General features: G+C 44.1%; 1 protein-coding gene across 5 annotated transcripts in view; it reads left to right on the top strand.

The window, feature by feature from the left end:
• The window catches only part of LOC148010710 (large ribosomal subunit protein eL20z-like), a 42182-nt gene extending 18927 nt beyond the window's left edge, over positions 1-23255 (top strand). For 3 of the 5 annotated variants that reach the window (XM_087671487.1, XM_087671488.1, XM_087671486.1), the window contains exons 3-4: positions 21901-22018; positions 22835-23255. In XM_087671487.1, coding sequence (XP_087527613.1) covers positions 21901-22018; positions 22835-22957 — 241 coding nt within the window. In that variant the 3' untranslated portion in view covers positions 22958-23255. Of the gene's footprint in view, positions 1-21900; positions 22019-22727 lie in introns of all 5 variants that reach the window. The other 2 variants (XM_087671490.1, XM_087671489.1) reach the window with 1 other exon arrangement.
• The last annotated feature ends 957 nt before the right edge of the window (positions 23256-24212 follow it).

Raw genomic sequence — 24212 nt, 5'->3', positions numbered from 1 at the left:
CACCTCACGAAGACCGACATCAGGCTCCTCTGTCTTCTTTGACATCTACATTCAGATTGAGAGGGGGTTTCTACCCTTCTTGGTATTCTATGGGCTTTAGCACTTTGTCTTCGACATCGGCTTCTCCCCCTTGTTGTACCTTACCCTTTGCATTGCATGATTTCATCATCTTTGTACTAGGACGCTTGGGCAAGTGAACAATTTTTCCATGAGGGACACTGTCCAAGTGGCACCTGCTGCATGAGCATTCTTCAACATGAAGCATACTTTGCATCTCATTGTGCGGAGCACCACTTAAGCGGATCCTAAGCTGTTTCCACCGGTGGCTGTTGTTACCATACCACCATCCTTCTTTATCACATGGATACCTCATCACTTACTTTTCCTCGTTATCAACACCTTGAGTGGATGGGTTAGCTTGTACTGTTTTGTGATGTGTTGGGTGTACCCTCCCTACTCCTGTCTTCTGGGTCACTATTCCTCAATCGGCCGCATCCCATAAAATTTACCATACTTATTAATTAAAAAAAAAACACACAAAAGTTCTATGTAGTTCCATCTGCCTTTGTAGGGCTTGGTAGGCCACTGGGCAGCCGACTTGCACCCTTTGTCTGATGCTCTGTCCTCTCTGGGGTGACTACTTGGATTCCCTTGATAAGATAACCATCGCCTCTGTAGTCTTGGTAGGCCAGTGGGCAGCCGACGTGCACTCTTTGTTCGATGCCTAGGTTGCTTTGGGGTGGGATGCCCTGGGGTACATAAACATCACAATGGCTGGCCTAACCTTTCAGCTCAGTTTTGGGCCTGAGAGGGGGGTGTTAAGCTAAAATGTGCATTACTTGTTGATTAGCCTCTTTAACAGCCCCAAAGCACATTAAAAATGCTTTTTTAGAGTAAAACCCTAAAACGGGGAGCGGTTCAAGAGAGTTCAATGGAAATTCTAAAACGGGGAGCGGTTCGAGAAAGTTTAGTGGAAACCCTAATTTTTGGGGTGCCCTTCCACATCTATAAATAGACAGATTGCCCCCATTCAGCAATCATCCTTGTTTGCAGGTTACACCAGCCCGCACATCCTCTGCTGCTGTTGGCGCCCAGTTTACAGTCTGCAGCCCGCCTCCTTCTGCTGTCCAGCCATCGACTGCAGCCACATCATCTTCAGCCTGTCCATTGCTGTAGGCGACAACTCTCAGCTGTTGGCGATTGCTCCAAACTGTCCCAGACTGCTGTTTAACCTGCTGTCCATCATCTCCCGGGTCAGCCAACTTGCGTTTTCAGCATTGTAGGCCCTGACACTCTCAGACATTGTTTCAGCCTGCTGTTTACAGCAGATTGTGTACAGTTTCCAGCCCCTGATCGGTGGTACAATTACCAGTTTCTAGCCTCCAGACTGCTGCGTTTTTGGTGATCGGCCTGCTGCCATTCACTATTCAGCACTCCTACACTCTGACTGGTGGTCACAGACTCGGGATCCGTCTTCGGTGGACGTCACACTCCGACATTGCTCTGGCCTTGAGCACACTGTACACTCTTACATTCATTTACAGCATTCATTCACTTCAGAGTTGTGTTCCCTCTCTCCCTTCTTCTGTCTGTGTTTGAGTTTTGAGTTTTGCGTTTAGGGTTTGAGTTTTGCCCTCTGTGTCTGTGTCTGTGTCTTTGTGTTTTTGTCGTGGTCATACACTCTGTATGTCCTCAGTGCAAACCCTAGCACTCTTCTTAACATCATCCTTGTCCTCTTTTGGCTTGTCCTTGGCCTTCTCCTTCAGCTTCTTCTTCCTGCCATCTGTACTTGCAGTAAAAGCCTTGGTGGAGCTAGAACCACTGGCCCCTACCTCTCTGAGTTGCTCATCATGCTCCAAGACAAGCGGTGAAAGCTCCTCTCATAAAAGTTTCTCAAGGGTCCTCGAGGTGATGAGGTTGGTGCTTAAAACATCAAATTGGGGAGATGGCAGCTGAGTCGGAAGAAGAATCTCCATATCCTCATAAGAGATCGTTTGTCCAAGAGAGGCAAGAGCACCTCTCCTATCCTCCATCTTCATGATGTACTCCTTCATGGAAGAAGAATCATCAAGACTGAGCATCCACAATTTTTTCTCAAGGGAGATGTTGTGGGCAAACGTCTTGTGCTGATACAAAGACGTAAGCTTCCTCCACACTTCTGCTCCGGTCTTCAACGTGCAAACATGTACAAGAACAGAATCTTGTAGACTCATGAAGAGAAAGGATCAAGCTCGAGAGTTGAGTCGATTCCATAAGGCTGCAATGGACCCCATAATCAAGGTCCTTGGGATGAGCAATAGGCAAAGAAACAAGATTCCATATGTCGAAGGTGTCGAGGATACACTTCACCTTACAAGACCATAGTGAATAGTTGAAACCATCCAATTTGTCTTTCTTGGGTAAAGAAGGGAGTATAGGCACCTGAATAGAGGGAATTAGAGAAGGCATAGGAACTTCCATTGAGGCTTCTCTGATGGAGCGTTCATTGCAGATGGAACCCTTTGAGATACATGGATAGGAGGAGGACGGGTTCGAGGAGACTCTACTTGTCAAGTTGTGGCCAGGCAGCAGAAGCATGGACAAAGCTTGCTTCTTTAGACCACCAAAATACATTTGTCCGCTAGATTACTCTTGAGAAGAACTTATGGATGCTCGCTATTGATGACTCTCCTTCCATGAAGGATTACATCAAGAGGTTCGAGGATATGAGGGATGAACTTTCTTTTCTTGGTTGGATCATCTCTTTGGAGGATATGGCCATGATTTTTTTCTTTTGACTCAATTGCCCTCTTCGAAATACGATGTCATCTATACCGACCACCTTACATCAAGAACCCACAAGACTCTTTTGTGGAAGGACCTTGCGATGCTTGTCTTGGAGCACGATGAGCGTCTGAAAGAGGTAGCCAAAGGATCCAACTCCATGAAAGCTTTTTCTACAAGTATGGGAGGGGGGAAGGAGGAGGAGGAGACAACAAAGGCCAAGCCCAAAAGGAGACAAAGGAGCATTCTTTAGGTTTTGACATAGATTCGGAGAAGCCTAGATGCTCACATGATGGAAAAGGGAGACATCGTGAGGAGAAGTGTTGGAAGAAGTACCCTCACCTTCGTCTAGGAATGAAGGATGGAGCTTAAAACATGCGAGCCTTTCTCTTTCTCTACACTATTACACATGAGCCCATGTTCCTTTATATCCATGTATTGGAGGAGCCTTCTTTAGTGGATGCCTCATCTTTAGAGAGCCCTTGGCTCATTGATAGTGGTGCTTTAAGTTATATGAATCCACGAGGAGATATGCTACTTGATCTTTGTTTGTCTTAGGGTTTAGTCATTGTTGGTGTCATGAGGACATGTATTCTTGAAACCTCACTTAACATGTGGATTAATTCTTAATCACATGATTAAGTAAATGTTGCACATGTGAGGTGCAATTGGGTTTAAAGTAAATTTACGAGCCCAAGATCCGAAGAAATCATTGATATCAAAGGCAAAAGTTGCTATAAGTTATGCCACATAGGTACTTGGTGGTATTTGATGCGAGTTGTTGGCCTAGGTCATTCATTTGGCCATAAGTGTCAGTAGGTGGCACTAGAGAAGTGGCGTTTAATGGTACCTAACGCCAATCTGATGGTCAAAGATGGCACAGAGACACTCGGGAAAGGAAGTTGCCTAGCCAATTTAATTATTGGCTAGTCAGATTATTTTTCAGGACACTGAAATAATTATTAGATTAATTTTTAGTATTGAAAGACTAAAAATTAATATTTAATTATGAAAAATACTGAGAACACTCTTTGGGAAGGATGCCACTTGTCAAAAATGCCCATGCAAGATTGAAAAACGTCTTTAGAGGCTAAAGAGAAGCATTTCTATAAATTCATCCTGCAAAAGAGAGGGAGGGAAGGCTGTTGGTTTGATTTGCAGCCATTAGAGGATCTTCTGAGGCAGTCAGGGGCAAAAGAAGACCAATCAACAGCAGGAGACAACATCTATAGGCTGTCGAGGTAGGGCAGCAACAATAAATGACTGATTTTCTTCAGTTCTTTGCATCTACATGCTGTTGTGGCAGGGCAACAGCTGCACTTGACTGATTTTCAATCATTTTCCGTGACAAAACTCTGAATTTTCTCTCTCTACAGCTTTCTCTCTAATCTCCTAGCCATTTCACAGCCTTGCTTTGAAGATCTTAGCATTTGGACCCTTGGAGGCTGAGAAATTTCAGATTTCTCTACTGTAAACCCTAATATGCAGCATAAATTAGGGTTTAGCAGCAACCTCGAGAATCGTGCCAGAAATTGAAAGCTCCAAGACTTGGATTCAACAAGGCTGAAGGTGAATTTCAGCTGAATTCAGGTGGAGGACTAGCTAACCATTGAATTTGGGGCATTTCCATCATCTATGAAGTGGGTGAAGGCCAATTGAGTGCCCGAATCAAGGGGCAAAATAGATTGAAGACTTGCTGGTCACTTTGGACAGTAAGGGGTAGTTGAAATACCGAAAGGGATTGGGAGAATCCCATTGTGAGTCAACTTTTTCTTCAATAAAGCTAAAGAAATACTGAAAGGGGCGCCAATTTCGGGGCCAATTGGGTGTGCATTGTCCAAGATCAGGAGGTAAATTTGTATTTTTAGATTTGCATTTGTTGTTTGCTGTTGTAATCAGGGATTTACTACCCTATTCGAGGAGAAAGGCTGGTTTCAGTTGGTGACATTTGTTTGGTGCCTATTAGTGGTGTTGGCACTTTATCATCATTGCCAGACATTCATTGTGCTCCATTTTGAAAGTCCTACATATTCTAGAGTTGGGCTTCCACTCCTCTTAGTTTATGGCCTTGGTACTTGGGTTGTCTTCACGGAGCAGGTTGTGTTTATCGAGGATTCTAAGATTCTTCTTTCAGAGCTGTTTTAACGACATGTTGGCAAGAGTGGGGGCTCTACAGACTCCATCCCCTTCTCTTATGCAAGGTCTTTCGAGGCAGTTGTCTATTGCTACACCGATCCACCCTCTCCTCTAGTGGTTCCCTTGTATCCCCCATGTGAAGAATGAGTGTGGAGGCACTGCTAGGGTTTGCATTGAGAAAATATAGTGTATAATCATGACAAAAGCACAACGAGACAAACATAGTTATAGAAAGTAAAACTTAAACCCTAAATGCAAAACTCAAAACTCAAACACAAACAGGAGAAGTGATAGAAAGAACACAACTCTAAAGTGAATGAATGCTGTAAATGAATGTAAGAGTATACAGTGTGCCCAAGGGGAGAGCAGTGTGTTGGAGAGTGATGTCTACCAGAGACGGATCCCAAGTGCAGTGACCACCAGTTGGAGTGACGGAGTGAGAGAAACACCAAACGCTGATCACCATAGTGTGAGGAGACTGACACCAAATGTTGATTACCACAGTGTGAGCAGACTGAGGCAAATGTAGAAGATGATGCCTGATGATGTGGGTGAAGCAGCAAAATGCTGCAGTAAAACACCGTAGTAGAACACTGTAGTAAAACATGGCAGTAAAACGCAAGAGAGGAGCAAACAAGGCGCTGGTAGCAATCACAAAGGCTAGACTGCCACGTGGTGGGAGATTGATGACTGAGATCCGCACACAAGGGTGAGAAACCTGCACGGAAGAGAGAAGATTGAATGGGGACAATCTGTCTATTTATTCATGAGGATGGACCCTCCCAAATTAGGGTTTCACAGAACTCTCTTGAATTGCTCTCTGTTTTAGGATTTTCATTAAATTAAGGTTGTTTTGGGGCTGTTTAAGTGGCTAATTAGAATAGAATGCATTTCTTAGCTGAACACCTTCTCTGAGGTTTAAAACAGGGTGAGAAGAGAAGACCAACCCAGTTTGCCCAAGGCGTGCCACCCCAAAGCAGTGAGGGCATTGGACATAGGGTCCACAATGGCTGCCCAATGGCCTACCGAGACTATAGAGGCGATGGTCATCTTACCAAGGGAGTCTAAGTAGTCACCCCAGAGAGGACAGGGCATCAGATAAAGGGTGCATGTTGGCTGCCCAATGGCCTACCAAGCCCTACAAAGGCGAATGGAACTACAATGAACGTTGATTTTGTTTTATTTTGTTTTTAAAAACAAAGTGAGATGGCTTGCGGTTGATTGAGAAAAAGACAGGAGAATGAGAAGGGATGGTTAGGTTCAACCCTTCACAAAACAAACAAGCTACCCATCTACTCAAGGATGTCAATGATGAGGGAATGGCGAGGAAGTAATGGTGGTGTGGTGGACAAACCGTCGGTGGAAACAACTTAGAATCCATCTAGTGGTGCTCTACACAATGAGTATGCTGTGTGTTGTGAAATGCTCATGTAGCAGGTGCCACTTGGATAGTGTTTCTTGTCGGGAAATTGTTCACTTGCCCAAGTGCCCTAGTACAAAGATGATGAAATCATGCAATGCAATGAGTGAAGGTACAATGGGTCCTAGTGGGGGGGGGGGGGGGCTGATGTCTTGGACAAGTGCCGAAACCTTTAAAATACTAAGAAGGGTAGGAAACCCCCCCTCCCAACGTGGAATGGTGACGCCGAAGGAGAAAGAGGAGCCAAATGTCTGTCTTCATGTGGTGCCAAGAACCGTGATAAGAAGAAGCATTCGGATTGGAAGAGTGAGGTAGAAGTCATTGCTATAATAGCATCAAGAGAGATGCTGTACAATCTGCCTCGGGAGGGGAAGCCTCCATGCTAGTAGAAGAGCAAAACTCCAAGTAGATGAAACTATGAAGGGAATGGTGCATATTCCATGTTTCCAGCGCAAGTAGGACTAGACAAACCTGCATGTTAGCTGTGCATTGAAAACAAATTCTGCAAACGAGAGCAATATTTGCAATCATAGAGGTCAGTAGTGAGATGCTCTAAAAATAAAACTGCAATAGAGAAATTAACTGAATGAACAAGTGCAATAATGCAAATGTGTATGTGTGTGGAAATGCAGCGAAAGACTTTAACAACAAATCCAAATCATAATCATCACCATCAAACAAAATAGCTGCAAGTCTTGTATCACCATAAGATGAATGGGAGTTATGAGAGTCCTTCCCTCGGCCTCCATCCGTGCAAATAGAAATAGTACCTATATAAAAAGAATCTTGCTTCAAGGTATTTATTGATGCACATTCTTTCCTCTCATCTGTATGCATGCTTGTCTTCTCCTCCACTTACTGAATATTGTTGAAACTTGGAGATAGATGACTTGTAGGATAGATCTTGCACTTGATGCCATACAAGATACCGGACATCTTTGTAATCCTCATAATAGCAACCCATCTCCCCTATCTCATTGAGACGAAACCTCTATAAAACTTGGAAATGCCTATATGACTCATCACTCATATTAGAACTTGTAGGGTGAAGAAAGAAAAAACTCTTTAAAAGTGTGACATGCTGAACCAACTGATGAGAATGTCAACTGGTGCACAACTAATCATTCCTAGGGCATAGTCCTCAAAGCTGGTGTACCAAAAATTATGCTGTACAAGCGGTGAATAGTAAAAATACTACTCAGAACCTGATTTTGAGACGCAAAGGAGCATCAATGATGGTTTTGTGACTTGGTGTTAGGTTGAATAGGTGTGGATTTTGACCATTGAGATTCCTTGAGCAACCTCTACTCATATGAAGCCAAAAGCCAATTGAAAAGGCCTACCCCAATACAATTGCAACCCTAAAAATGCATCACAATCCACTATCCATGAAGCTCAATTTGTGAAAGCTCATCAAAATAAATCCATCACATGTAGATAGCACAGTGACATAGCACATAAGCATTTCAACACTCAATTTGTATAGGGAAAGAAGAAAACAATGTTTCCTATGTGGATTCTTGTAGCTTTAACTACAACAATTGCATATCATAAGCATAAGCTCAAGGATCCACTTAATGAAGTTTACACAAATAGCAATAGAAATTCCTTCTCTTTGTGAGCATCTCTTTGACATAAGTCACACCTCATAAATATGATATTGTAGCATAGAGCTAAAAATGCTTGAAGGAATGTAAATTCTTCAAAGAACTCTATACCATAAGCTTGACAAGTTTCACATAGAGCATCGCATTGTTGTGAACATGGGTGCAAGAAATAAGCACTATGAGCTCAATATAGGAACATATCATATCATTGGTGATGATGTTAGCAGTCATGTTTGTCATGCCTTGTCATCTCCTGCCTGTGAGCCTCAGTCTGAGTCAGATGAGGACATTAGGAGCTCTGACATGCTTGTCATGTGTTATGATGGGGGAGGCTAGTCACTCTCGACTGGCTGTCTTAGGTTGTGTATTTCTTTTTGGCCTCTTTTAGTGGGCAGCCACTGGCTGCCCGGCCACTTTTTGGTCACTGTTGTGGGCCGCCCATTTTAGGGCACTTTTAGGGTTTGCGCCCATTTTAGGGTTAGGGTTAGGGTTTGTCCTTTGCCTATTTATTGGCAGCCCCCCTCCCTACTTGGTCACTTGTCTTCTTGCAGATTCCGACACTCCTCCCCCGTGGTGGTGTTGCCATCTTCATCAGCCTGATCTGGTGCCCTCACTGACGTTGTGGGCTGTGTGCAGGGACTGATCAGTCCATTTCAGTGTATTCAGCATTCATTTCAGTCAGTGCAGATTTCTCTTCCTTATTTTTTGCTTTCTCTCTCTCTCTCTCTCCCCCTCCGTGTTCGTATTTCCTCTTCCGTAGCGCACTCTCACATGGTATCATCGCCAAATTGAGAGCACGGAGGTCTTCATTGACTGGAGAGACACCACACCTATCATCTGTTGCTGCCCCCCTTCTCTCCAACAGCCAAGCGGCCCGTCCAGGTGGTCTGTACATTTGCGTTTGCTGCATCAGCCCCTTCCAGAGGCTGCCACGTCATCAACCAGCCCCTGTCTACTTGCGTTTTCAGCTGGGCGGCCTTCTCTTCAGCTGCGCGACTCCACTACAAGCTGCGTTTTGCATCCAAGGTGGTTGTTTTCCCTCCTGGCAGCTCATCTCCAGCTGGTGCTTCTCTTCTTGGCTGCGTTTTGGTGCCTGGCAACTTTCCCTCCGGATTTTGTGCTCTAAACAGCTGCGTTTTCACCTCCTGGTGATAGGCGACCTGATTTCCTGGAGTTTGGTGGTTCTTCTAGTGGTTGGTGACCCTTCTGGTGGTCATTCTTCGGCATCGGCACAGTTTTCTTTGGTGTTTGGTGTTTTGCAGATTTAGAAGATGTCTTATCATCAGTTTACAGGTTTTGATGACTCAGATGACGAGCTTTTGTCTCGACACTCATCTGAACGGAGGCGTGATTTCTATCACGAGGACCGTCGTCCAGAGTCTATTCCTCTTTCTCGTCCCCCTTCTATTCATGTATCTCGGCGATCCCCTTCCAGTGGGCCGAAGATGCAGCCTTTGGTACCCCTTGTACAGGTACCCGTACTTCCTCAGCTGCCCAAAGAGGACCGGTTGGATGGCTCCAACTTTTCTCTATGGTCCTGCAAGGTGGAGTGTATCTTGGACTCCTTCGATCTTTGGGAGATTGTTTCTGTTCCTATTCCCCGGCCTCAGGTGGATCCCGTAGATGGGACATCTATGGATCGTGCAGCCTTATGGGATCGGCTCAATTCTAGAGCCAGATCTTTCCTCTTTCTGAGTTTGCAAGATTCTGTCCTTGTTCATGTTCACAGGTTGAAGACTGCAGCGGACGTGTGGAGAAAGCTCGCGTCTCTCTATCAACAAAAGACGTTTGCCCACCGGATATCTCTCGAAAAGAAGTTGCGGATGCTCGCTTTTGATGATAGTCCTTCCATGAAGGACCACATCAACAGATTACAGGATACGAGGGATGGGCTTGCATCCCTCGGTCGGACGATATCTTCTGAAGACATGGCTATGATTCTTTTGACTCAGTTGCCATCGCCTCGGTTTGATGTCTTCTACACCAGCCTTCTTACATCGAGGACCCGTGAGAAGCTTCTATGGGAGGAGCTATTCCCGCTTGTCTTGGAGCATGACGAGCGACTCAGAGAGGTCAGTGCTAGTGGATCCGACTCCACTAGAGCCTTTGTTGCAGGTTCGGGAGGACAGAAGAAGAAGAAGAAGTCAAAGGCTAAGAAGAAGGACAGTTCTTCAGGCTCTGACTCAGATTCAGAGAGCCTGAAGTGCCCACACTGTGGGAAAGGGACACATCCCGAGGAGAAATGCTGGAAGAAGTACCCTCACCTTCGTCCGGGAGCGAATGGGTGGATCTACATCGGAGCCTTCTTCTACCTCTACACCAGCTGTTACCCATGAGTCAGTGTTCCTTCATATCCATGCTTTGGAGGAGGATTCTTCTTCCGTGGTTGCAGTGTCTTCTACGCAGCCTTGGTTAGTGGACAGCGGTGCTTCGAGTCATATGACTCCCCGAGGTGATTTGTTACAGGATCTCCGTCCATCAGAGGGTTCAGTCACTATTGGTGACATTTTATCGATGCCTATTAGTGGTGTTGGCACATTGCCTTTGTTTACCGACCGACCTTCGAGCTCCTTTTCACAGGCCCTACTTGTTCCGGATTTGGGCCTTCCCCTCCTCTCAGTTTATGGCCTTACGAGGCTTGGCACACGAGTGATCTTCACCGAGCATGCCGTTGTTATTGAGGATTCTTTTACAGGAGCTGTCTTATCTACAGGTTGGCAGGAGAGCGGGCTTTACAGGCTCCATTCCCCTTCTTTGATGCAGGATCCTGCGAGGCAGTCTATTGCTACACCCGTTCCTGCTTGTGCACTTTCTATTCCACAGGTTCCTTCCCATCCCCCACCCTCTCCTCCGGTGGTTCCCTCGTACCCCCCATCCCTTTCAGAGGGGGACGATCTCGGTGATGCGGCTGTGGATTCCCTAGCCCCTAGTGTTTTAGAGCGGAATTCCCAGGATCGTGAGGAGCTCCTTCAGCGGCAGTCTACATCGACGGACTTCATCGACCTTGGCATTCCTCTTGCCACCCCAGGATCTGTTTCTCCCTTGGCCTTCAGCCACATCCAGGATCTGAGAGGGGGTGTTAGCAGTCATGTTTGTCATGCCTTGTCATCTCCTGCCTGTGAGCCTCAGTCTGAGTCAGACGAGGACATTAGGAGCTCCGACATGTCTGTCATGTGTTATGATGGGGGAGGCTAGTCACTCTCGACTGGCTGTCTTAGGTTGTGTATTTCTTTTTGGCCTCTTTTAGTGGGCAGCCACTGGCTGCCCGGCCACTTTTTGGTCACTGTTGTGGGCCGCCCATTTTAGGGCACTTTTAGGGTTTGCGCCCGTTTTAGGGTTTGCGCCCATTTTAGGGTTAGGGTTAGGGTTTGTCCTTTGCCTATTTATTGGCAGCCCCCCTCCCCACTTGGTCACTTGTCTTCTTGCAGATTCCGACACTCCTCCCCCGTGGTGGTGCTGCCATCTTCATCAGCCTGATCTGGTGCCCTCACTGACGCTGTGGGCTGTGTGCAGGGACTGATCAGTCCATTTCAGTGTATTCAGCATTCATTTCAGTCAGTGCAGATTTCTCTTCCTTATTTTCTGCTTTCTCTCTCTCTCTCCCCCTCCGTGTTCGTATTTCCTCTTCTGCAGCGCACTCTCACAGATGATTAGTTCCCTCTTAAGTCTGACTTTGTTGCCCAATATAATCTCGGCCACGTTTGTTTTACAATCTCACGGTAGCAATAGGGCCATCCTTAATCGACCAGATACTTCGCCCTCTTGCAATCGAGCCATCCAAGTGACTTCCCTTCTTTTAGTCCCTCTCATTGCCATGTAGTCCTCCAATCATAGATTGTAGAACCACCCCTTTTGGAGATAATCTTTTACACCAATAGAGGAGCTCTTCTACATAATTGCAGCATTCGTCAATCACATGGTGGCTCTTCTTAAAATAAATTCTAAAGTCTTTTTTCTTCAATAGTAAATGTAAAAATTTTTAATGATACACACACACACACACATACAGAAAAAATGTTTTACATGTCCAAATGGTTGTTTCTTCTTTGATCTCTTCCAACCAAGGGATATCAAGTCAACCTCCATCATTAGATTGCATCATCTTGGTTCTTGATACCACACAAAGTTTTACATCAGATTCTACTCCTCCTTCGGTATTGACTTCTATGATTGAGAGACGGTTTCTATCCTTCACTTGCTACCTTTAGGTTGTGGCATTGACTTTATCATGGCATCCCTTCCCGATTATACCTTGCCTTTGCATTGCATGAGGATCATCATCTTTATAAAAGGGTGCTTGGGTAAGTGAATAATTTCCCCTATGAGGGACAGTGCCCAAGTGGCAAGATGATAATGATCATCTTTGTAAAAAGGTGCTAGGGCAAGTGAATAATTTCTCCCATGAGGGACACTATCCAAGTGGCACCTTGTTGCATGTGCAAGATTACATGATTACAAGATGTAGGATGGCTCTAGGCCATCGTACATAAACTTGCATTATGGAAGATCAAATGACTAAGAGTACAAAAATCATGGCAAAGAAGTAGCAAAGATTGCCATATGCCAAGGAGCTAGATCCTCCCTAGGGAGAAGATCAGCATGCTACACAAGGTCTAATTGCTAGTGTAGAAGGCCCTTGAGCTGTGTCCCTAGACGCTTGTTGTAGAGTCAAAGATGAAAGCATTCTGGGTGATCCAATTATGCCAATACCCTCAAAATTTAAAAGAATGGAACAAGACCTTCATATGTGGCTGCACCGGAGTGGGATATTTGGCCCTAGTAAAAACCCAATCAAAAGGGTGCAGCGATAGATCAACAACCGTTTGCCAAATATATGTTAGAAGACCCCAAATTTTTCTAGCCAAAGGGTAGGAAATAAATCTATGTTGCGAAGATTCCATGTTGGTTGTACAAAAAAAGTAGTTGCCATTTGAGATTTGACCCTTAGAAAGGGAAGCCCACCAATGATCACCCTCTAGAGAAAGACCTTGCATTTGAACGGAGTCTTGTTTCCTTGCATTTGAATGGGTCTTGTTCAACCATCCTTCCATCACAATCATTTTCCACCAAGCCTTGGATTTATGCATGCCCCACATCACATTGGCTCTAGTAACCATCCAATGCTTGTCCTTAATCAAGAGAAGATAGACTTGGCTAGGTGAAGCCTTTTGAAGACAAAGACGACTAGTGAGATCCTAATCTTGCCAAGGGCAATCTGAGTCAAGTGCAGGAAAAGGTTGCATAGGTTGCATCAACCTTTCAATGGGGCTCCGTGAGTCGCGGTATCCACGAGGAATTCAGAAAAGTCTCGTGGCCATATGGAAAGACATTAGCCCCCTTGAGGCTCATCAAAATGGTACTCGCAACAGAAGACAAACCGAGATGTGCCATATGATTGAACTTGAGCATGTCCTCTTGTTTCCTGTCTCAAGAGAGCAGTTGCGACATCGCCAACAATTCCAATTGAAAGTACAATACCTCGGTCTTTCAAAAAAAAAGCGAACCATGTAGACCCAATGATGATGATCAGTACACATTGCTTTGAAGAGTAACCGACGAAGGGCCACCGTATAGGTTTGTACATTCAAAATTGCCCCACCACCCATGCTTTTCGAGATGCAGACATGGCTCCAAGAAATCCAAGAGATACGTGCATGCAAGGAGTTCTTTTTCCACTACATAAAATGGATATGTTTGGTAAATGCATTTAGAGAAGCGGTGGTCCAAGGTAGAAGTGGTAAGAAGTAGGTAAGTGTGGGTCGCATGAGGGCTACTTGAGGTGTACATGAAAGGGCCTCTCTCTCTCTCTCTCTCTCTCTCTCTCTCTCTCTCCAAGGTAGAAGTGGTAAGAAGTAGGTAAGTGTGGGTAGCATGAGGGCCACTTTGAGGTGTACATGAAAGGGCCTATTTTTTTTTTTTCATGGAGATAATTGAATTAGATAGTGAATAGTTACATCAGACCATCAGGTCAACATTCTCTTTGTATCTCTTACTTTCTATTACATGAGACCATCATGTCAGCATACTCTGTCTCTCTCACTCTCTATGTAACTAATATTTATATGAGGCCTATAGGTTCTCAGAACACTAGAAGAACCTATTACATGAACAGTACTAATAGATCACACCGAAGGAACAGCTGGAGTAGAGCGAACAATCGCCAACCAGGGATCAACGATATCCGAAAGAACCAGGTCTGCTGATATCATAGAGGAGATTTGCCATAACAATATTCTATGCACACGGGCCACATGCCCATGGATGCCCGATGCTGAGTAAAAAATAAAGGCATTGCGAGTACGCCATATATGCCACAGGGCTGTCGTTCTAAGGAAACGAAATAGGCAGGAACTATCTGAACTCAAAGAGGGCATAGATGACATATTTCCCATAATCCAGGAACGAATTGATAGGCGGTGTCTCATCACACATAGTGCAGAAAACACAACGCCCAACAGAGATCTTTCGGGCACGAAGCATTTCTCTTGTTGGTAGGCCCCCAATGAGTAGCTGCTACATAAAGACTTTTCCCTGATACGTGACCTTAGACTTCCAAAGCTGGATAAATCTTTCCCGCCACTTTTTTTTGCTGTCCCTACGATGCCATAACCTATTCACTTTCCCTGTGACCCATCTCTTGGCTCCCACCATTTGATGATATATCTGATTAGTTGACCTTTTCCCAAAATCATCAGAAAGCACAAACATCCAATCACGCCAAGGATCCAAAGGCTATAACGCAGGCAAAGAAAAGAACCTTTGAAGACTGTAGTGTATGGACGACCAAATGTCCTTGTATCCACAAGGCACCCTAAAGTACTGATGAATACGCCTAAAGGAATAAAGATGGGGCCGCCTAGGAATAACCCCATCATGGACTGTCTTCAACCCCAACCTAGCCATCCGATTAAACTTGTCTCGCTGCAAATCTTTTTGTGGCCAATCCAACAACTTTGAGGAAGCCAATATTTCATCTTGTAGTGAATTTTCCTCTTTACGAATATCCGGGGGACACCAAACTGCAAAACGAAGCAAGTTCTACCAGGAAGCTATCAAATGATAAAGGAGAGAAGATTGGGAGACCTTTAAAGTCCTCGTAGAAATAAGTGCATGCCATTAGGAAGTGTGAATAACCGTGCTACCATGAGAGATGCTAGTCTTTTCTATGAAGAATTTGGCAATGTTTAACCAAGGATGACACTGAATACATAGACTCTGCAACATGGATAGCCTCAAAGCGGCCATATGCAAATTGACATCTAGCAAAGCTGCAACCCCCATCCTTTTTAGAGTGGTCACATGTTGCGAGGAGATCCATACTTACCCCAAACACTTGCCTTTCTTTTTCCAAAGAATAAATCGGATAGGCTAAACCAAATCCAAAATGGGCTTCTTAGTCCAAGGAAGCAATGGCAGAAATAATAAGATCATATTGATCATAATACATTGAGCTACTTTTAGTCTAACATGTAGTGACCAACTTTGGGATTTCCAGTACATGAACTTGTCATGAATTCGGGAGGCCATCCAATCCAGCGATGCTCGGGGAGTAACCTCCACACCAATAGGATATCCCAAGTGTCTAGTTATATTACCCCTTGTGATCACAATCCCATTCCAGCCCAAGGCCTGCAGATCATTCTCCGTACAGGAGAGAAGGGTGGATTTCTGAGTATTAATGTGAAGACCCGATGCCAAAGCAAAAAGATTCAAGGCCACCATTGCCCGATTAATATTAATACGATCCGCCTTAAGAAACATAAAATAAGCATCTGCCAAAGATTGATCCACAAGTTGGTCACCGTCGGGAAGAGTCAAGCCAACTATCTCACCTTGAGCTACCAGCTTATCCAATAATGAGAGCATGGGGTGAGTTACCAAAGCAAACATTAAAGGTTGAGAGGATAGCCTTGCCAAAGGGACCGAGATAATGCAATTTCCTCAGTAATTCCTTCATTAAGAGCAATACAGGCCATAGCACCCTAACTAATAGTATCAACTAGAGAAATCATACGGGGCCCAAAGTCCATTGTAGACATTATTGCCGCAAGAAAGACCAGCTGACATGATCAAAAGCCTTTTCGATATCCAATTGAAGCATAACAACCTGCTGGCTAGAAGCTTTGGCATAGTCAATTCCGAGTTGAACATTCAAAATGTTGTGCATTATATTTCGACCTTTAATAAAATCGTATTGACGTGGATGAATGAGGTGGGGAAAAACTTTTTGCAATTTGTTGGAAATAATTTTGGAGAAAGATTTTATATAACAATCCCATAACAGAAATGGGTCTCCATTGTTTCAAAGAGGTCGGAGAGGGAACCTTGGGCAACAACCTGATTACAATAATCTTCCAATCCGAAGGCATCATACCAGAGTTCCACACTTGCTGACACAAGCAAGTTAATGGGTCCTTGAGCAGTTGCACATTGGCTGAAAACAGCTCATTAGGAAGCCCATCCTAGCCTGGACTAACCAGGTCACAAATATATGTTCGAGCAGAGAGAACAACATCAGAAAGAATCTCTTGCGAATAATAGAGGTAGGATCAGTCACCATATCACCTTGCCCATTCTTTAAGCGCACAATATTTTCCAGGGCATATTTCTGATGCAGACGAGCAAAAAATTGATGAGTATGGCAGTTGTGATGTAAAGCTTTAGCTCTGGCCAGCAATTTATATTTTGCATATTCCTCTTCTTGAAGAGATTGGATGCTGCCTTTCAGCCATTCAATGCATGTGATCAAGTCATCATTGGAATCCCCAGTCTGACACAGAGACGAAGGAACGAGCTAATAAGGATTGAGCATACTGCAATTCAGCTCGAAACGAGGAAGCATGTTGAATACCATATTGTCAGGATAACGCTCGCGCATTATCCCTAAAAACCGCCCATGCTTCCATCCCTGTAGATAGGACCCTCAAGCTAAAGGAGGCTATCAATTGCTGAACCCCTTCCAAAAATTGATTTTACTGCAAAAAAGATTGATTAAATCGAAGAGGCAAACGGGTAAGGAGAGCCTTAAATGCATGAATAGGTCCGTGGCTCATTTCCAGGACCAAAGGGTAATGATTTGACAAAACATGTTGTTTTTCCACGCGCATGTCAATGATTGCAGGAAGAAAAGAGTCACTTTGGCAGATGTATATCCTATCTAGTTTGGCCCAAGTGTTTGGATGCTGAAGAGAACGATAAGTGTATCCAGCTTGTGATGGATACATCCAGGACCACATGTCTTGCTTCAAAGATGCCGGTGCAAGAGCATCCCATGCCTATCTCTCAGGACCATCCATAATCAAATGCGGAGAGGTCGCCTGATCTATAGAAACACATGCATTAAAATCACCCATAACAAAGCCTTGACGAGCCATGGCAAGGGAGTGTAGGTCTTCCCAAAGCTGATGACGTTCCCTTGCATTAGAAGGAGCATTTGACACGAGGGTCTTGAGAGACCAACGATGGTTGTAGGGAGGATTTGACAGCATACTCCTTACATACATATGAAGATCTAGCCAAAGCGTGCTATTTATGCTCCACAGCACAGAAAACATCACTTTTTCCAGCTAGCACCGCTTTCCACAACCGATACTACTTTCTATCCGTAGAAATACCTTTCACATTCTAGAGAGCAATTTTCATAATGATATGGAAATGCAAGACCACTTTCCTTTCCCTTTTTCATCAATAGCCTTAGCAGCCTGGAATCTCTCCATTTCACCTCAAATAATATCAACAAGATCAGCCCTCTGCAAGCAAGCAATGGAAGCATGGGAAGGGAAGTGTTGTTGCTGGGAGGGAAGCATCCTTGTTGGCTTCATTATGACCATGTTGGGAAAGCTGCTCAGGAAGAGCCACAGGTTTTTTGAATCATCTGCTGAGGGAGGTGGTCTTGCATTTCCATATCTAAGTCCGTAGGGCATTGCCCTACCTCCATATTTTTGTCGCATTCCGAAATGAAATGGCCCAACTGGCCACATCTGAAACAATGCCCTGCAAATTATGACCTGGTCAAAGATCTAGATACCTTCAAACCATACCTAACATTCCGACAGTTGCTAATATTGTCTCCTAGATGTCGAAAGAAATTCAAACCCATTTCAGCTCATACACCAATGTTTGTAACCGTGGAACCTCAAAACAAATGTTCGTCGGGTGAGGTTTCTCTGTATGCCAAAGCATACATGCCCTATTCCGATTGCGAGAAGCTAGGCGAGGTTCCACCAAAACCTCCCCAACGGTTCTCAAAACCAGAGGGAGGAGTCTCTAGAGATGCGCATGGAAATCCACCACCTCTACCCAAATTGGGCATGCCTGTCTCAGCACCTCCTGGAACTCAGCCATGGGCCTCCAAGGAACCACATGAACTAGTTGCCCATCCATAAACAAAGGAATGCGTTGCATAATGAGAGCCTAAACTTCTGCAAAACGAAAAAGAAACTCAAAGAACCCCTTTGGGCCATCATAAATCTCTTCTACTAGGGGGACCTGCATACGGCCTGAAACATCTTTGAAGCATTGTTCAAAACTGGCAAGCATAGACTGCAGCCAAGCATGAATTCTGGTGATCAAAGGAGTCCTTCCGGTAAAATAAAATATGGCTGCCCTCTCATGGAAAGCAGCTATCTGTTGTAAGACCAGGTCAGTTCCCATGATTGCAACTACTTGATCCCCATTCCGGTAATGCATTAGCTTTATCCTCATTACAATGGACATAATCCGACATAAGATGATTGGCAATGGCCAACATAAACTGTAAAGACCCATTGGGTTGTGAACACGAAACATGAATCTCTGGCTGAGGCAAATTCGGGCCTGAGACCGGTTCTTCAACCGACATCCTACGATGTTTGCCCATCTCTTCACTATCCAGCATCGGTCCGAGTTCATTAGCCAACGAATCACCATCCGAGTCGGCCAAGTCTTTGTCATTCCCTTGCCCAATGTGCTGATCAAGACAGGCCATATCGATACCATTAGATTCCTGCAGATTAGCCATAGCAGAACCAGATTCCGATCACAGAATTCCTTCTCTCTCTCTCTCTCTCTCTCTCTCTCTGTACGGGGGCGGATCTGCTCTCTTTATTGGTGCACAGGGGCAGATTGCACGTGCAATAGAAGAATGACCCGGTCCGCAGGCTCTTCTCGTCAGAAATCCTCAGTCCAGGCGCAGTTCCGTCGTTTCTGTCTGAATATGGTGCTGCCATTACCTGCCTGTATAAGAGCACTCAGAGAGTGCGCTGAAGACTGCCCAGACAGCAGGTCTGTTGCTGCCTAGGTACGTGAGGGCTGTCCACACAGAGGCAGGGCAGAGCTGTCCCTTCTCCCTATGCAGCGTCTGTGCCTCAGGAGCAAATCAGGACGCCACACGAACCACAGGTCGCAGAGCAGGAGTATTCACCAGCGACAGAATAGAGGTGTGCAGGGGTAGGGCTCACTGAAGGCTGAAACGGACCCTATGACACGGACGTAGAGCAGGGTGTCGCTGGAATGTTGGGTTGCAGAGCAGGACTGCTTGCAGTGCAAGTCGACGACAGATTGCAGGCGAGCTGAGGCAGGGCTAAAATGAACCTTGCGCAGAACAGATGGGGGAGCTCAGGCAGCGCGTGAAGCAAATTCACACGCCTGTTGGTCAGGGGAAGCACGAGCGCCGATAGGAGATCGCGTCCAACCGTTCTGCCATCGTTCCCCTCTCTCTCTCCCAAATCTCTCTCTCCTTTCTCTCTCTCTCAGGACCTCTCTCTCTCTCTCTCTCTCTCTCTGTGTGCAAAGCACCCATGAGCACTTTGCTCAAATTGGATCCCGAGCAGTCTCCACCTATGGTTTTGTCATCACCATATCTCCATACACTGCTTCACTGTTCGTTTCTCTCACACACCCTTGCACTGTTCCTTTCTCTCACACCCCCTTGCGGGTGACTTTGTACACGCGCTCTGTTTTTAAAGAAAAGTGGGAATCTAGAATGTGAAGCGGTCTATTCACCTTTCTTTAATTCCCTTCCAATTCTAGACCTCCACCTTTGCTTGTTTGAGAGGATCAATTAACATGAGATCGAGTGCCAAGTTTGATGTCCTCCACTAGACCGAACTCAAATAATGCCTCAATTTAGCCCATGAAATCTGACTGAATACAAATGCTGCTGTCATAAAAATTAGAGCTGGCATGAGGAAGCTGGCCGGTGATGGCGACTATATCTTCCTACCATGCTTGGCTCTGATCATCTAGCCAAGCCAAAAACAAGACTGATGGTGCATCTTCAGCCAAAGGCCAAATACTGGGACATATGATGGTACCACCGAGGCCAGCTATCTAAGAAGCTTATTTCATACTGGCAAAGCTGCATTTTCCATGCAAGATTCCAACAGTCATTTTTTGTGATAGCTAGCATTTGCTCGCAAGCCACAACCCTACCAATAGCCAAGGACAATGCATGTTGGGTGGATTAACATTTGACTCAAGCAGGCAGAACTAGGCACCATTTTGCCTAGAGTTTGTGCCCGCATTACATAACTTCACTGATATGTTTGCTAAACCCATCAACTACCCAATCCTTCAATATGTACTGCCATGGATCGGCATCAATTCTCCCTCCCTTTGACATTGGCATAATAGGGAGAGGGGGGTTCCCATAGCTTATCCAGTGGTGACAGGAGGTAATGGTGCTTACAGGATTTTGGTTTCCATTCATTCATTTTCATTTGTATTTGCATCATTATCCATTATGTACCTTGACAATCATTCTTGTACAAGGATGCTTATGCACATTAACAATCCCCCAAATCATTGCATTTTGCATAGCATTCTGTTTGAGCATGACACTTTGCATTGCCCCTTCATACCTCATGCATTGGCATCGTGTTTATGTGAAAGTGGAGTGCTTTGGATGGAGAAAACCTGTGTGTGCAGGTGCCATCCAAGGATGAAAATTCCTTGCATTGTGTTCAGTATAATTCATGTCTACTTCACATAGTGGTCGACTTAGATGCTTATTTTTGACAGCAGGGACAAGCACCTCCATCCTCTATGAATGGGTGTGTGTAATAAGTCTATTGTCTGTGTTCGATGCATTTTCATTCCACCCCTTCAAGAGGATATTGTTAAAACTTATGATTCTTCAAATTGCTGTCCACATGGTCTCCCACAGCAAGTGACAAAATCTGGACCTCATCCTCAGCATCATCATCATCTTCTGCATCACACCTCCTACAACAGTCACCTTATGCACCAGCATCAATGTTTTGCTTCTCAAGGTCTTTCACTTGCTGCTACATCTGTGTTTCTGCTTAGCAGGCTGCACTGCTGTTTGTCCAGTTGTCTGCCCTGTTCCAGACTGCTTCCCGACAGCAGTCTGGAACAGTTGTCTGCCAGAAAAAGTGCCAAGGATACTCTTGTCCTGTTTATCTGAATATGTGGAGATGTTGCGAGCGCTTATCCTTTCAATCTGACTTCACATTTTAAAAAGGACTGTTGTATACAGGCAAAAACCAAATGACCACCATAGGAGGACCAAGTGTCCAACTAGTGTGAACACATGAGGTGTCAAAACCTCGAAACTACGTATATCCCCTCATGTCCTGATTAAGACTCACAGTTTCTTTGTTCTTTCAAGATTGGGTGTGCATACTTAAAAAGATTAATTCTACTTCTGTTCATTTGTGGTGCATTTGTAGGGGTTGTGGTCATTGAAAAGGAGGTTGACTATGTAGCTTGTTGTGATAGTTTGGAATGTATCCTTCCTGTGTCCCCTGCCACGTTTTCAACAGTTCCTTTTACTAGTTGTAGAAATTAGTCTATTAGTACTACAGTCTTGTTATGTGCACGAATGCGTGTTTATATTACAATCCCATTATGTACATGAATGTGTGTTGTTTCAACTTAAAAGTTGTGATATTGGTTTAAGCAAATGGTGATTTTTCAACGAGCACAAAGATTATGGAGCCTGTAATCTCACATCTGGCTCCTTGTAACATTTAGGTTCATTCTTGGATTTGTTATGCCACTAGCATGGTGCTATGGAGCATTTCTGTACTGGACGGACTACTATCATTATGATCCTCGGGAGCGTTCTGGTCTTGCTGCTTGTGCTGTAGTTGTAAGTTTCCTCTCAATAAATAAAGGAAACAGAGAAATGAAGCAAATAGTACGATGTTTACTTTTCCAGTGAATCCTGAGAGATTTTTCCTTGTCTGACATGTAAACTTTGTTTCAGGGGTTCTTTATGGGTAAATTTTATTGTTTTGGTTGGTGATGCGGTTTAATCATCAAGCCTTCTGTTGCATTCAATTTTACTGTTTTGGCATGTGTTGCAGTATTTCTTAATAAGAGAAGAGAGCAAAATGTAGAAAATCTGTATTAGATATTCAAACTGTTCCATTGAATAGTGAGAAGTGCTTTTGTTGTTCTAATTTCTGTGTTTGAGCTGCGAGCCTTCTTTGGTGTGGGTTTTGTGTGACTCGATGCTGTTTAGGTGTAAGCATTATCCCTTTCCTTTCAGTTTCACTGTTTTGGCCTGTGATGTTTGCTAAAGAATTAACATGTTCATGTCTTACGTTTTACTACATTGTTTTAATGCTGTTTAGGTGTAAGCATAATCCTTTGTCTTCAGTTTCACTGTTTTGGCTTGTGATATTTGCTAAAGAATGAATGTTGGCTACGTTTTACTAGATGCTTTCTTTCATTCCTTGTGCTTGAATCTGAATAAGGCCAGATCTTGCCTTGCTTCAGGCATTAACATCTCTCTTTTGTCATTCTATGGAGTAGAGGTTTTCAAAAATGGTCTAAGGAATTGTGATTGTTTGCAGGCACTGCTTCTCACCATTACACTTGTGATCATTGCTTTTGTGATGATCGTGAAACACTAGGACTATCATAAATTATAATGCAGGTTTCTGTTTGCCTCTCTTCGCAGAGCATGTTTATTTTGATGAATACACTCCTGACATATCGAGGTGTTATCTACATACGATCAGAACCTTGCTTAAGGGTTGAGGCTTTACATACAGACACGGCTCGCCTTAACATAACATTGTGATTGCTCTTGCGGCGATCTGTAGCATTGACCTGTTACAGGTTCGTGTTTTGGCTCTCCACATAGATAACTCAGTTCTTCCAGAAAACCTAGATTGTATTAGTAAGATCTGTCCAAAGACTTGTAAATTTTCTGCTGCCACCAGATGCCTATGGTGCTGCTGACAAATAGGTTTTCATCTGACACAAGAAGCATTCTTACTTCACCAGTACAAATGTTATATCCAAATAACCAATTAGGTGAAGCTGTATCCCTTTGAATTGTGTTTTCTTCATCATATATTTAAACCTCAAATTTAAAACAGTGGTAGATTGAGGAGCCTCTCTTATGTGGGTGTCAACCAATTGGTTGTCTTAGGATTTGATCGATTACTTTATTGTTTGGGAAGGATGTTTTCTTTGACACTTCACAATATTGTGGCCCTTTCGAAAAAAGGAGTGTCGCAGATTGATTTTATTGTTGGGCTTTTTGGAAGCAGTTGATGAAAGTAGGTAGGTTTCCGTTTACCATAAATACTGGTGAGGAAAATCCGGTAGATGTGCTTCTAGCTATATCATGTAGATGCTTGTAGGTCTCCCATGATTTGTTAGAACTCGTTTTCGCAAGACTCGATTTTTAGAAACACATCTTCATTGGTTGGTATGAAGGTAACCCATTCTGCACAAGGTGCTTGTGGTTGGTGTAACCTATTTCTTGCAATAGACTAACATCACTAGGTAGTTATAAAAATGTATTTCATGTTAAAGTAGGTCAAAGCTCGGGTACTTAGAATTGTAAGACGTTAAGGTAGGTCAAATGTTGTTTTGAAAGGTTGTAAGTGCTTGAAAGCACTTTACAATTGGGCTATAAGCTCACAATTGGATCCGCATACTATGTAGCCAAACCAAATCATGGTTTGTTTAATGCACCCTTTTTTGGTAGAAGGCTATTTTTTAAAAATAGGCTTTGATGCATATCATATGTTCCTTAAAACATTGAAAGCTTTCTTAAAACATATTGGATAATATTTGTGCATTTGGACCCACTGATTGGGCTCTAAAAATGCAAAAACCTAAAGAATGGTTGTAAATGTGTCCTAGCAATTTCTTTTCATGCTTTCTTTTCAAAATTGAGAGCCCTAGCAATTTCCTGGTGTCCTATTTACCCTTCATTTTTGTGCCCCATCACTTGCCATTTTTTGGGGTCAATACCAGTACAAGTAGAACCACCTCTCTTTTTTGCTAGCTATGACCTTTAAGAGATGGTGCTAGATTCCTCC

The sequence above is a fragment of the Lygodium microphyllum genome, chromosome 29 (genome assembly GCF_053477565.2).
Source record: "Lygodium microphyllum isolate KBCC chromosome 29, Lygodium_microphyllum_v1.1.10, whole genome shotgun sequence".
Taxonomy (NCBI): domain Eukaryota; kingdom Viridiplantae; phylum Streptophyta; class Polypodiopsida; order Schizaeales; family Lygodiaceae; genus Lygodium; species Lygodium microphyllum.
The sequence above is the reverse complement of the archived record's forward strand: the minus strand, read 5'-3'. Positions and strand labels throughout refer to the sequence as shown.